At 32.2% G+C, this 15,317-nt stretch overlaps 2 protein-coding genes across 2 annotated transcripts; both read right to left on the bottom strand.

Annotated features, from left to right (window-relative positions):
- Positions 1-1,018: 1,018 nt before the first annotated feature.
- LOC130451568 (uncharacterized) lies at positions 1,019-9,375 on the bottom strand. The gene is made up of 7 exons (XM_056790667.1): positions 9,335-9,375; positions 8,935-9,091; positions 7,551-7,643; positions 6,254-6,603; positions 6,013-6,111; positions 3,195-5,955; positions 1,019-1,225 (listed from the first exon to the last, which is right to left on the bottom strand). The coding sequence occupies exons 1-6, from the start codon at positions 9,356-9,358 to the stop codon at positions 5,506-5,508; spliced, it is 1,173 nt and encodes a 390-aa protein (XP_056646645.1). The 5' UTR covers positions 9,359-9,375; the 3' UTR covers positions 1,019-1,225; positions 3,195-5,505.
- A 2,367-nt stretch (positions 9,376-11,742) lies between these two features.
- LOC130451569 (elongation factor G, mitochondrial) lies at positions 11,743-15,242 on the bottom strand. The gene is made up of 6 exons (XM_056790668.1): positions 14,856-15,242; positions 14,450-14,804; positions 13,680-14,384; positions 13,219-13,622; positions 12,795-13,158; positions 11,743-12,242 (listed from the first exon to the last, which is right to left on the bottom strand). The coding sequence occupies exons 1-6, from the start codon at positions 14,907-14,909 to the stop codon at positions 11,893-11,895; spliced, it is 2,232 nt and encodes a 743-aa protein (XP_056646646.1). The 5' UTR covers positions 14,910-15,242; the 3' UTR covers positions 11,743-11,892.
- Positions 15,243-15,317: the final 75 nt, after the last annotated feature.

The raw sequence follows: 15,317 nt of genomic DNA on the forward strand, positions 1-15,317 counted from the left end.
AGCAAAATTAAGTCTTTGAACCATAATGAACAATTTTGTATTTCATGTGAACTTCTAATTCATTCCAAGAATTTAGCATTATGATATGCCCTAATAGTCCAAACATACTTTATATTATCAGCAAAACGTAAAATTATATCCAGGACTAGAGTGATTTCCGAATCTGCTTTTACTAATATTTTTTTTCATCCCTTCCTCTTATCCTTTTGCAATTTTGAGAACAACTTGATTTTGATCTCCGTCTTTCTTTATTCAACTGATCCCATTCGTAATACTGTTGCGATAATGCTTCAGCAACTCTTCTAGCGGCACATTCAGGTTTTTTCAGCTTCTGTTGCAATTGCTCTTTACCTGTTTAACAAAAATATTTTAAAACTACTACTACAGTGTCATTGACTGTAGGTAAAGAAAAAATTAGTTACTTAAAAAAGCAATTTATGGTATTAAAATTTGAGAAATAAGTTAACAATCTTCATTAGGTCTGATTTTCTTTAAACTTTGTAAAAAATTATTCGGAATAATTTACATTAATGTTTACAGCTGACTGTATGTCCAGAAGTCAAGATATTTCTTTATATAGACTTTTTTAGTCTAAAAATTGAATCTTTGAAGGGGTAAATTGAGAAATTTGTTTTAAATCTACTAACCGGTTTGATTAATGATATATTTTGAGAGTGATTATAAGACATTTTATCTTAACCCTCGCCCACTTTCCAAAACTATCCCTTGTGTATAGGAAAATATTCATACATACATACATGAAATGAATATATAAACAAATATAATCATTTTTTAGATATTAATATGTGTATAAATAAAAAAATCGAAATAATTTATTATACTGAGATATAGATGTTGAGTTACCTATTAAAACAGCCATTTCATTAGCAATTTCTTGCAATGTTTCATTTTCCCTGTTTGCTTCCTTCAATTCTTTTCTCATCAAACGTATAGCTGCCAATTCACAGACCTTTGATTTTTTTATATCATTATATTTTTCTTTAGAAATTCTTTCTAGGCGTGCGATGTGTTCTCTTGCTGCATTCAATTCATTCTGTAAGTCTTTAACTTTCGCCTTGTAACAACTAGTTTCGCAAAATACACCTTCTATGGAATTCTTCAATTCCGATTGCATTTTATTTAATCTAATATCCGCAGAAGCTATTAGGTTGTCCTTTTTTTGTATCTCAGCTCTCATAGTTGCCAAAGCTTTGTTCATATTTGACTAAAAGGAAGTTTAAAACATCAGAATTTAATTCTCTTTGAATTGAGCTTTGTTTGAATTGAGTTTGTGGTAAAAATTAATTCAAAATTTTTGAAAAATAAATTGTTTTTTGTTTCGATTAAAACACACTTCGTTACTACTTGAGAATAGGAGATAAAGCAAAATATTCCCACTTCTGTTATGGAAATATATTGTAAACTGATTAAAGAGAAGTAATTTTTTCTTAAAATACTTATAGTTTATATAAACTGTTCATAAATCTCCTTGTACAGGATGATTAATTAGTGTGATAAAGTTCAATGCCTCCTTTTATCCTTGCATATTTGGAATCAGCTTGAATTCACCATTATAATAATTTGAGGTTGTGTTGTGTTTTACGGGGTATTTGAAAAGTTATAACCAATCGGATCTTGCATGGTTTGAGAAAAAAAATAGTTCTTAATAGTTTATACACAACTTTTATTATAATTTTTTTCAATTCTTTGATTATTATTTATTTACGATTCAAAGTAATTCAAATATACAACAAAAATGGTTTGATAGTTTTGATGATCCTGCGAGATGTAATTTTTTTTATTGTCAGGATCATTTTAATGTAAGTAAGATTCAAATTTAACTCATTTTAATAATTTATAGAAATAAAATTTATTATGCTTTCAATTTTCAACGTGATCATTTAATAATGTTAGAACTTTACCTATAAAAAGTTTATTCACCAACTAATAAAAAAAACTGTATTATAACAGCTCACGCTACGTTGCCGGCAACGATAACCTCGTGATTATCAAGCAGACAACTGCTCAATGTTTTGATTAAACCTATGACGTTACAACTAAAAACGAATAAGACTGATTTCCTTATGTAGTTAAAAATTTGGAATTTTTGCGATTTTCAATAAAATATTGGAATATTATTTTTTCACTATTAATTAAATATTCTATTTTCTCACATTATTTCATATCATTATAAAATAAACAATGTGATATAAATTCAAAAATGAAGATCTGTTGCGATCAAAGCATTTAAATAGTAGTAAAAATTATGGAAAATTATTTATATCGTTAATATTCATTGCATCTGATACAGGGTGAATCAAAATACTAATACATTACTTTCTTGGTTTTCATAAATCACCCTGTATTTTATCTGAGTATCGAAAAATACTACCAACATACTTCTTTTTTATCAATAATTCCCTATAGATACATAAAATTATCAGAGATATTGAAATATTTTTCTTTTTCTATTCGAATTCAATTATATGCTATTCGAATGCTTTGGCCGCAACAGATCTTCATTTTTTAATTTCTCTTACATCGTACAGGGTTTTGAAATTGTTACGATTTTTATGGAAAATGGGTTTTCAAATACCCGGTAGAACATAACACAACCCCATATTATTATAATGGGAAAGTCAAGCTGATTCCAAATTTGCAATAAAATATAGGATGATTCATTTAAAAAAATGTAACTTTGATAAGGTAGTAAGTATGTAAGTAATAAGTAATTTAAATTTATTTTAGACTGTTACATTATTAACAAGGTTGTTTAAAGTAGGACATGTTCGTATTTAAGTAACAAATATAGGTACTAATCAGAATCATGTTGAATGCACAATATATCCTAGATAGATATATAACGACAAAAATCATACTTCGTTCGAAAAAGGATAGTTTGGGTCTCTGTGTAATAAGTATTTGAAGAAACAGGGTATCTAAAAGCCTCGAAAACCGAGAAAAAGTCGGGAATTTGGCAGAGCCGAAAAAAACCGGGGAGTAAGCCAACAAGACATGGCAAACTGGTGTTGGTATAGCTCAAAAACCTTCCGACTAATGTCGAAAATCGTATTATCCAATCGAAACATATTGAACCTCGTAACTGTACCCTTACATACATAAGATTGTATATATGACTCACGTTGTTACTTCAGGTATAAATTATAAATTACTAGTTTTTGTATCAAACTTACTTGGATCTCATCTTTGTTCTTTATTAGACCATCTATTTGTTTAAGAAGCATCTTGGCATTGTTTTCTTGGTCAATTATATAAGACTGTAGATCCATCACTTGCTTTTTCAGCAAATCTTTTTCTTTTTGTATCACCGATGCTGCTTCTACTTGGGCTTTTAAAGACTCATTTTCGCATTTAACATTTAACTGTGATTCATACTGTTGTTTATACATGTTTCTTTCTTTCGCTAAATTTTCCAAATATTTGCATTTAAGCTGAAGGTTTTCGTAGTCGATCTGTACATGAATTAAATCGTTCAATTTTATTTGTAATTTATCTCTTTCCACCAATAAAACTTCTACTTCTTTAGCTTGCGCTCTTAAGCTGTCCATCTCATCTTGCATAATATCTAAAAATAAGGTATATGAAAATAATGAATACTTCTTAAAGGTTAATTCCCACTCCATTTACTGTAGATGTGACAAAAATGACAGCATTTAATCAATCAATCAAAACTCCTTTTGCAGTAGGACAATGCAAGCATGCACACATTAACCAAGAACTTACACCTTCACATATTCCGATGACCTTGATACATTATATTCTTTAAAAAGCAACTATATACTGTAGTTGAACTTTTTTTGATTAAATTATTCCAATTTTTCAGTTATCTATGTTCATAAAGTAATTATGATATATCTACATATATGCTTACAAATATTCTAGACAAGTCTAGCAAATAGTTTATGTTACAAAATTAATGAGCTAGCGCGTGAAGGCTGTGAATCTACCTCGCTAAAACTTTGACCTATTGATCTATTGTATACCCCAGACTATTCGCCAGTCAGATAGCAACGACTTTGCAAAGGGAGCTACCTGTCTGAGGGATGCTTGAATTAACAACCGTAGTCTTTGTTTATGCCTCGCACTCCAAAAAAAGTCGGCGGTTTCCTTTAGTTCCTTAGAGAAACGACTCCCGGCTTCGGGAGTTTCTCCGATGTTTTTCAGACAGTAGTTCACTGAGCTTACGGTGCAAGTCCAATTAGTGGAATAGGAAAGAAATCTCTTCGTTTGTTTAAGACCTCGGGTGCATGTTTTTGGTTTCTTCTCGATTTCTCACTTTTGCATGACCATGACTTAAAAGCTTTTTGGGTTGTGGGACTATGAAAGGAGTTGTCTCGCCTTTCTTTGCCAGGTGATCACACCTACGTTAGAGTAAATTTGTTGTTTGCTTCTAGTGAGTTCAAAGATTGAATGCTCTGCTATCTGATAGGATGAATATCTTTGCATTGCGGTAGTTACGTTGCGCCCAACGAGCCGCGCATGTAAGAATAGCGTATGTTTCCACATGTAAAATGAAAGGTTCTGATCTCATTGGAATAACTTCCTGGACCATATATTCCTGCCCCTGCTTGTCCACTTTCCATTTTCGAACCATCAGTTCCAATATTAATGATCCTCGTGGGAATGCAATCTCTGCAATTGTCTATTGCTGTCGACTTGTAAAACATAGTTTCACATAGACTTCTTACATTTCTTCCGAACGCTGAGGTGCTCAGTCAGGTCTCCTAGCTTCATGTTCTGTTTCTTGTATGCCTTTATTGTCCACTTTATGGCTTCACTTTATATGAAGATCTTCAAAAGAAACAAATCTAAAATGATTCGTAGTTCTGCCGTGGAACATGACCGTGTAGCGCCTGTTACCTCAAGGCAGGTTACCCTATGCTACTTATCTATGATTTTTTCCCTAATTTTGGTTTTCATTCTTGAATGAAAACTCTCCTATGAAAGCTACATATCTTATGATAGGTCGCACAATGAATTCGTACATTTAGTTCAACATTTTGGTTTTAAGCCCCTCGTTCTCCTCTGACAATTACGCAGCAGTTGTATAAAGCACTTCATGCCTTATGTCTTACTGCTTGAAGATATTGTCTCCATGTTGGTCGCTGATCGTAGGTTACTTCGAGAAATTAAATAAATATTTGAATTAAGAGCTAATTCTACCACGTCCATTCTAGTGAATGGAACTAAGGTGATCTTTGAGGGGTTTATGGTCAAACCTTCATTGACATACCAAATCGATTGCAATTGTAAGATTGCAGTTGATATCATCATGTTTACCCCACACAATTAACGCTAGGTCATCGGCGTATCCCCAGACTGCATGTTCTTTTTTGATTAGATTTTTGAGCAGATGATTGACTACTAATATCAAAAAGATGATATTCACCATAATTGTCCAGCCTTTTACATCCAGCTAGAAGGACTATATAATGTTAATATAAAATAGCAGTAAACAGTGTGTTCAATCATCAATATCAAATTCTAAAAGTAGAAGAGGTATTGATTAAACAAAATTAAATTTTTCGATTGTTTGCTGATAATTTGAAGTAAACTTTTACCAAATTTCTTCTGTAAAGCATCTCTCTCCGCAGTTACACTTTCTAATTCACTTTCAAGTACAACACATCTCGATTGGATTTTTTTGGTATCATAATATGGGGAATTCTCTTTTTGTAACATCCTTAGCTGTCCTCTCAGCTCTTCTGCTTTAGTTGCTTTCTTTTTATATTCAACTAGTTGAGTTTCCAGTTCATTAATTTGTTCCATCTTTTTCTGTACTTCTTCTCGTTCTGCTAACATGTTATCGATCAACAATGAGTTGTTTTTAGAAGTTTCTAGATCTTTGGCTGCAATATCGCTATATTTTGCCAATCGCCTTTCGAGTATTTTCACTTTATTTGCTAAAGCTCCACATGTTTCCCTTTGTTGATCCTGTAAATATAATAAACTAAATAAATGCACAACATTTTTGGCATTTCAATATCTCACTGATCTAGTGGTTTCCTGAATTTGTCTCTCTAAAGCAGCTTGCTCCTTTTGGAAGTTTTTTATATTGTCTTTTTGTTCTTGGCACACATATTCCAAAGCCTAGAAAAAAATCAGAACTTACTATGTATATTTAAAGCAAAAAAAATCATACTAATTGACAAACATTTAGGATATTACCAATATCTGAGGTCCTTTTTTTACTAAAAATTATGATAAACATTATTATGGATAGGATGCAAACCTTTAACTTATCCTGAATATCTCTATATACTTCAGATGTGTTCTTAGTATCCTGAGATATTGCCTCCACTTTAACAGATCTTGTATATCCTAGAGGTAGAGGGGAAGTTGATGTTCCTTTAACAACATATTTGCTGATGGGTTCACTTCTTCTAGTCGCCTTATTCACCAGATCAGATTCAGTTTGAAAAGCTGTACATTTAACCGAATTCATATCATACTGACAAACTATGTTAGTTTTGGGTATCGCTGTTATTAGACCTTTTTCAGCTGTAGTCACTTCAAATCCTTCATTTTTGTCAGCATATTCAAATTCTTTAGCTTTTATTCTTGGATGGACTACAAGTGAACCTAGAGATAATGTAAGTTAATTGAAGAAATTGAAAATCATGTGAATAAATGAAAAATGTAGACTTAAGTGAAAAGAATTAGGAAAATGTGATAACCTAAAAAGGAATCAGGACAATGTTTTTTCAATTGCTTATTGTTGATATTTCAACATCAACATATCTTGGCTTCTGGTGCTACTTCCTCAATGTTGCTTTTTCCTGTTTCTTTTAAGGTAACTGAAGAAGAGGTCGTTCTTCTAACAATCTAATTTACTGTCCAAAAATTATTTAGTTTCTTTTTATAAAAAAATTCAAGAAATTTTGATAGGCAATAAAACAAATAAAAAGTTGAGAAAAACTAGTAAAGGAGTAAACTGAATTGGTAGGAAACAGAAAAAAACATTGACGTGAAAACCCAAAAGAAAAATCTGAATAATTTGAAATTATTTTTGTTCTTAATGATATTGTGTAACATGTTAGATAGGGAAAGCTTCCTTAAATAAAAATATTCATTTTAAAAACAACAAAATAAAGAGACCAGATAGGATTCTATGAAGGAAGGAAGTATCAAGAACCAGAAAATATCTAGCAAGAGTAGAAAGTCAAAAAATACCCAGTTTACAAGTCCAAAACCCACAAAAAAAACAAAGGTGACAAAATTAAACCACAAATAGTGATGGAGCTGGTAAAAATAAGAAGCAGGCAATATGAAGAAAGCCCCAAAGAAAATAGATTCTACAGAAAGAAAAAATAAGAGTTGTAATTACAGATATATATTCAGAAAGCACAGAAATGCGGTGTAGAGCCTTAAAAGTATCAAATATCTAAAAAAATAAAGAGAATTCTCGCTTTATATTCTCATTTCATTAAATATTAATGTTTTACTATTAGTGAATATTATTTTCATTTAATTATTCAAAATTGAAGACATAAATTATCAGAAAATGAAAAAGATTATAACTAATTTACCTTCATAACTGGAATCAGGAAGGGTAGCTGCTCTTGGGCTAATTTTAGAATGTTGAACACCATCTGAAGTAGTGCAAGCACAAGGTTTCTTGTCTGAAGTAAAAAATTCAATCAGTTATGCGAGTTAGCAATAAATTACTCAATTTCAATACAAATAGTTTATTTGGAGTATACTACATTTTTGATACTTCAGCTGGAATTTCTGGAACCGTTGATGACATTCATACCAAACACACTTCCTACTACAGTAGCGTTGCCAGGATTTTGAAATGGGGGAAGTTGACCAGAGATTATGGGGCTCTGCCTATTCTAAGTGGCAGTAAAAGAGGAATAAGGGAACACAGGAAAATGCCAGCTAGAGGGTAATGGGAGCGATGCGATTAAAGACAAAACTAAAGCTTCTATTTACACGGGCACTTTCTGCACGCTGCCATCATATTTCTCTGCAGCGCTAATCTCACAAGTGCCACGTGTTGTGTGACTACGGAATTTTGTCGATTTTTTGATCCGCGCTTAGAAAAAATACGAAATTTTGTGGACCAGCTATATGTGAAGTCATACGTATCAATTTTGAGTCTATGTGCGTATAATTTCGTTACAAGCAGATTCAGTATATCATTTCATTAAATTTAAAAATGGTAGAAGTCAGATGATCAAAGCTTATTAAGCTCTGATTACTGTAGGTCCAATTACCCTATGATTTTAATTTTTTTTAGGTGCCAAAATGACAAGAAAAAGGAAACACGCTATTACGAAAACGTCTTGGACCACTGAATCCTCAGAAAATTCTGTCAAAAAAACTTCGGCGTGGCGATACATCAGTATGAGATTAAGATTAATTAAATCCATCGATACTAGCTACAAATGCCCGCCAAAGCTAGGAAAGCCTTATTTGTTACACCATGGCTGAAACATACTTGGATTCAATAAAACCGAAGTGAATCGGTTCATTGAAAATTCGAAAAATGTCTTTTCGTCGTCTAGTATTTACAATATGGATGAAACTGGCGTAACGACGGTCCAAGAAAAAATTGGTGCTCCGCGGCACACTGGGCTTCTTCTTCTTCAACTGCCTGCTTTACTAGCTTCGATCCAATTCTAAACAGCGGTGTTTTTCGAGAACTGCAGTCGGCTGTCTCCGATGAAAGAATGGTGCTCACCAAGGTCTCTGGATGAAGCTTCTGCTTCAACACAATTTCCCAAGTACTGCGGGATTACTCGAAACGAGGAGGAGGGCACTCAAAAAAATATATGCTCAGCATCTTTGTTCACGGCACTAGACGGGCACTCGGGAAACGTGTCGTACAAGTATTCCTTGAAGCACCCATGCCCTGATATCATCTGAGTCAAGTAATAATTAATAAAATAATAAAAAATATTTTACCTTCGGGCAATTTATCTTCAAAAAAATGTTCATTCTTATCAAGCTTGTCCTGCATAGTCTGAGTCATTTCTAATAAATTATTTCTATGTTTAAAGTAATTCTCATCATCACATACACATACTAAGTCGTAGTATCCAACACACATACAGCCCTGAATCTGTAAATATATTTAAATATAATGGCAATTAAGGGAAAAGATACCTTGAAAAAAACGGAAACAGTTCATATGATTAATTGAGAACCGAGGACATGGGTTGAGACATCATAATAATAATAATAAATTAGAAATAGAAAAAAAATTATTAACAAAAGACTAATCCAGACAAATAATGTCCATATGGAGTGATAGATTGAATAAAAAAATATATTCTGAAAATATTATATAAACAAAATTACTTACAGCTTTTATACTAACATAACCCATTTGTTTTTGCTGGAATAGAAAACTACATGTTAGTAATGATCAACATAAATCAAATAGGACATCACCAATTGTAAAAACTGTTTCATCTTTTGAGGAGTTTGATTCCTTGACATAAAAAAATTCCATAGCTTCTTCAGATTTCTGGCTAATTCTGTTTTTGATTGAAGAGATAGAGCTTGTAATATTGCCGCGCTCAATTGCCCGCACTAAAATATAACCATAATAGAACTTTTCTAGAAATTAATCAAAATAAAAAACTTACTTTTTCTATATCGCTTTTAACAACATCTAAAATTTGTCGCCTTCTATCTTCAACAATGAAATTCCAACTTCTTAAGTCTTCACTGGAGTTATATGTTTTGAGTCTTCCCTCTGATCGCCTTTTCAATGTTTTTGGGGGAATTTTATTCAAAATATAATTTAAATTTTGATCAACATAAGACATACTGTAATTTATATTTTGCACTGTACAATTTAAATTTCTAAAGCAATACTCTGCAATTAGGAACAATTACTTAAGCCCGGATGTATGAAAGATATTATTTGACATATTTGGTAATAACATTATCTCACACATATGTCAAATATTCCAAAGTCGAATATTAAATTTTCCATTGTATTGATCTATTATTGAAATGATCGATTTTTCTTATTATGCGCCACCATTAATTTTGAAGAATATTCACATACTCCACCACTGCTCTATGAATAATAAAATAAATACCAACATTTGATATAAAGTCCTAACCTAATTCAATTTGTTTGTATTTTACAACTGAAACGTGACGTCACGGCCGTCATATTGTTATAGTTCACTTTCCAAAAAAAGTTTGTGAGGTTTATGTATTCTTTAAAGTTATTTAAAAAGTGTTTAATTAGCTTACTGTTTACTGTATGAGATGGTAATGTGTTTTGTGCGAGAAGGTATTTTTTTGAAAAATTTATCAAAGAAAATACGAAAAATTCACAATTCGCTAAACATATATAACATCGTCAACGCAGTTAAGACTGTTTGGAAAGTTATCCCTGACCTGCACTAACAATGGCGGTGTGTGACAACACTCCTGTAGTCAATTTCCACCATATATGTTATACTTCTATATGGACAATTTAAACGGCAAGGAATATCCTACTATCAAGGTGATGACAATATACTATTTTCTCTCTCGTTCCAGATACATGGCTCAGGTTGCGCATGCATGAAAATGCGCAGAACCGAGCTGGAACCTTCTGTATACAGTTTTTATGAGTGGAAGCTGTTCCGATTAAGGAAGACAGAATGGTAACGATTTTTCTAAGGGAGGGTTGGATAATACCGCGCCCTTAAAAGCATATAGCTATAATTTTCGACTAGTGCATATCAGATCAACTCAGGCTAAAATTTTATTATAAGAGGTTACCTGGCAATCAATTTTAAATACAGTATTTATTTTGTACAACACCTATATAAAAATAAAGGAAGAAAAATAAAATTTATGAGAGCAGGGCATTACCAAACTGGTTTGAGAATAGCGTGCCCCGGTTTGATAATACCGCGATACATAGGTCAATCAACATTTATTTCGGCATAATTCACAGCCATTGTAGGTACATAACTAGGTATAATGCTTATCTTAACATTAATCGTAACAGAAGTCGCAAATATAATTTTCTGCCGTTTCTTTTCCACTGCATTCTTTGTGGATCCAGATTGAACAAGAGCAGCAACGAAACCAGACTTCATTATTACGTTCAAATTCACCACATAATTTACATATGTCATTAGTATTCTCATTTTCTTTGTCTGAACTTATCTCATCTTCATCGTCGTCATTACATAATTGTGCAAGGGGAATATCCTCGCTGCTTTCTTCACTGCTAGAAATTAACACTCTTCTCTTCACAGATTTTTTGACACGAGCAAAAAACACATTCGTTTTAAACCGCTACTGCACAATACTATAATAGTGAAAGAAAAGTGTTTTGGAACGTGCATAGACAAGATCTAGATACCCAACTACTCGTTTTTTACCCCACCCGTCAATGGCGCCCTATAAACGCGCAGTCTCGTTATTTAATAGCCAGACCTCGTAGTTTGCACTTCCAGATAGTCCATTTTTGTGTTCTAGTTTTTTTATTAAACCTTTGAAGCTATCTTTTTTATAAATTTTGGTTTCACTGCAACTATACTTGAATATTCTTAAATTTCATGTAGTTCCTTTTTTCCACATATTTTATCTATTTTTGTACATATTTTCCTCTTTATATTCCATTTAATATTGTTGCACCCATGCTATTCTTTTTCCCTTTTTAGTGAAGATCTTAGGTTCACATATTTTGTCTGGTTCCCATTAATTTTCATACTTTTCTGCAATCAGTTTGACATAAGCCATAAAAAACAAAGATGTGTAATTTTTTATCAAATAGTGTATTTTATATCACATTATTTACAAATAACAGTTTAAAAAAAATTCAATCGAAGAATTGCTATATAGAATTTCTTCTATATTTTCACAACATTACAATAAATAATTTTTGCCAGATTCACACTACCATTAGTTCTTTTTCTTCTTCTTATCTTTCTCTGGTGATAAACCCATAGAGTTCTGATATTCTGCTATGATACTTTCCTGCACTTCTGGTAAACAAGGGGAATACCTACAGTACTCCATGGTGAACTCCCCTTTTCCTTGTGTACTAGATCTTAATTCTCCAGCATAACCAAACATATCATTTAAGGGAACTTCAGCGTGTAGAATAAACCAACCCTCAGTTCCTTCGGTACTTGTTACTATACCATGTCTTTTGTTTATTTGAGCTATCACTGCTCCTTGAAATTCTTCAGGAGCAGTAATTTCAACTGACATAATCGGCTCCAATATTTGCCAAGTGCCTTTATCAAAAGCTGAAGTTCAAAAAGAAACAATCAAATTTTCATTTGAAATTGTCATCACCAAGAAATTACATTATAAATGGTTTTCAGAATTATGTACGTTAATTTCTGTAGTTAGAGTAAATATCAAAAGTTTATTTACTAAACATTATGGGAGATATAATCCGGTAGAAGGAATTGAGAGTCTGATTTTCCTCAACTGTTGTAGATATAAAATAGTTTTCATTGAACTAATCAAAAGGTACACATGTACCTACTTAGTAGAAAATGTGATGTGATAACCTTCATTTACCAAACAGAATTTCCCCTCATATAGCCTGAATTAGAATGGATAGATAATGAAATGAAATTAATTATTCTAATTCCTTATAATCACTCCCAAAATATAAAGTTAATTAAATAAAACTATTAGGTATATATTTGACAAAATCATTTAACCACTTTGTATTGTATTTTCAGTACATATTTCAGTAATAAAAGTTAATATACATAATTCTGAACCATGTTGTATGAAATATTAAACAAACATTGTTATAATTTATAAAAACAAATTCAAATACATACTATCTCTTATGGCTCCTTGAGCTGCTAAGAAAAACGAATATTCACTAGAATCCACCATGTGATGGGCTCCATCTATTAGCCTAAATTTCAAACCAGATAGTTTCTGACCAGCCAGCAACCCTTTCTCAGCCATGGATAAGAAACCTCTTTTAACTCCAGGAACATACTGTTTAGGAATATTAGTACCGACTGTCTCGTCAACGAATTCTAGTAGTGTATTTTTGTGTGGAGGAAGTGGTTCTAGTACACCTATAACTTTGGCATATTGTCCTTGACCACCAGATTGCTTCTTATGAAAATAATCAAATTCGCAGGGAAATATAAGAGTTTCTCTAAAAGCTACCTTTGGTTTTCCCAGAGTAACCTGAAATAAAAGATTACTTTATAGAAAATATCCAATAAAACAGTTTATATAAACACTTACAGGGCAGTTGTACTCCCGTTCCATTCTCTGGGCATAAATTTCCAAATGCAATTCTCCCATACCAGATACAATTGTTTCTCTACTGTCGTCATCATAATAATAGTGAAAAGTAGGATCTTCCTTTGTGAACCTACCTATAGCTTTTGAAAAATTATCCCTATCCTTGGAATTTGTTGGATTAATAGACATGGAAACAACAGGTTCAGGTACGTAAATAGATTCAAGAGCAAGGTTCAGTTTAAGGTCTGTCACAAATGTATCTCCACTTGCACAATCCACTCCAAACAAAGCAAAAATATCTCCAGCATAAACTTCATTAACATCTTCCATATTGTTGGAATGTAAACGTATCAAACGAGCAACTCTTACTTTCTTTTGAGTTCGTACATTATAGATATTATCACCTAGAATGCAAATAAAACATTTACTAAGAAATATTATCTCTCAAATGAAAATCCTACCCTTCTGAAGTTTTCCTTGATAACACCTCATGTAAGTTAGTTGTCCAAAACGACCTGCTTCTAATTTGAATGCCAAGGAAACAAAAGGTTTGTTGCCATTTCTTGAAGAATCTAACAAAATTTTTTGGGATTCTTCCCCTTCTTTTTCTTTGAGAGCATAATTTTCAACTTCTCCAGGGTTAGGTAAAAAGTCAACAACCCCATCTAACAAAGGCTGTACTCCTTTATTTTTTAAAGCTGTGCCCACAAAAACAGGAGTAAAAGTTCTTTTAAGACAAGATCTACGTATAGCTGCTTTAATATCATCTTGTTTGAAAGGTTTTTCTTCTAAATATAGTTCTCCAAAAGCATCGTCACAATTGGATAAATGTTCTATCAACTCATGTCTTCTTTCATCACTTTCAACTCTCATATCTTTAGGTATTTCATCATAACAAACTTGTTCTCCAAATTTTCCATCAAAATAGATTGATTTTTCACCAACTAAATCAATGATACCTTTACAATTTGTTTCCACACCTATTGGGAGTTGAACAAAAGCAGCATGATGATTCATTTTTGATCTCATTTGAGAAAGAACTCTATAAGGATTTGCCCCTAATCGGTCTAATTTATTAATGAATGCTAAACAAGGTACATTGTAACGTTTCATTTGTCTATTCACAGTTAAAGATTGACTTTGTACTCCTCCTACTGCACATAAAACTAAAATAGAAAAAAAAACATATAAATGGACATATAAGGACAAAGATGATTATATAAATGTCTACCTAAAATAGCACCATCTAATACTCTTAATGCTCTTTCTACTTCTACGGTGAAGTCAACATGACCTGGAGTGTCTATTATATTAATATTATGATCTTTCCATAATGTATAAGTAGCAGCTGACTGAATCGTAATTCCTCTCTGCCTTTCTAATTCCATAGAGTCCATTGTAGCGCCTACATTATCTTTTCCTTTAACTTCATGCATGGTTTCAATTCGCCCAGTATAGTAAAGTATACGTTCGGTTAAAGTTGTTTTACCAGAATCTATGTGAGCCGAAATACCTATGTTTCTAATTCTTTCCAGTGATTTCTGTTCTGCATATTTAGCGTACTTACACATACATTTATGATTGTTCTAAAATGTGATTTTGTAATGAAAGGTTCAATAGTTCAATACAATACTTACCTTGATTGATTTTGAAATGCTTTTTAAAACGTGGCTATGTGTTATCCGATTCATTTTCAAGAAATTTATGTGGCTATGTTATTTAATATTATGTTGGAAATAATTTTATTTTGGACACATTTAGTTTTACTCCTTACTTACTAAAGGAGCGATTACACTACCGAATTTGCCGTCAAGCTTACATGCGAGCAAGCCAGCTAGTTGTACAATAATGAAGACCCGAAATAAGTTTACTTGCGGATTATTTAAAATCTGCTCTTCAGCTAGCCAACATGATGACATTGGGAAAGTTTACTATCTGATACTAATCAAGACAGCTGATAGAACGTAAAATCGTTTAATGTAATCGACCCTTTAGTAATCAGTGCCGGTTGTCAGTTGTCATCTAAATTGAGGTTGATATTTTCTTCTTCTATTTTTTAAATGGTAATGCCTCTACATAATCAACTAATAAATATCTCA

The sequence above is a fragment of the Diorhabda sublineata genome, chromosome X, assembly GCF_026230105.1.
Source record: "Diorhabda sublineata isolate icDioSubl1.1 chromosome X, icDioSubl1.1, whole genome shotgun sequence".
NCBI classification, from domain to species: domain Eukaryota; kingdom Metazoa; phylum Arthropoda; class Insecta; order Coleoptera; family Chrysomelidae; genus Diorhabda; species Diorhabda sublineata.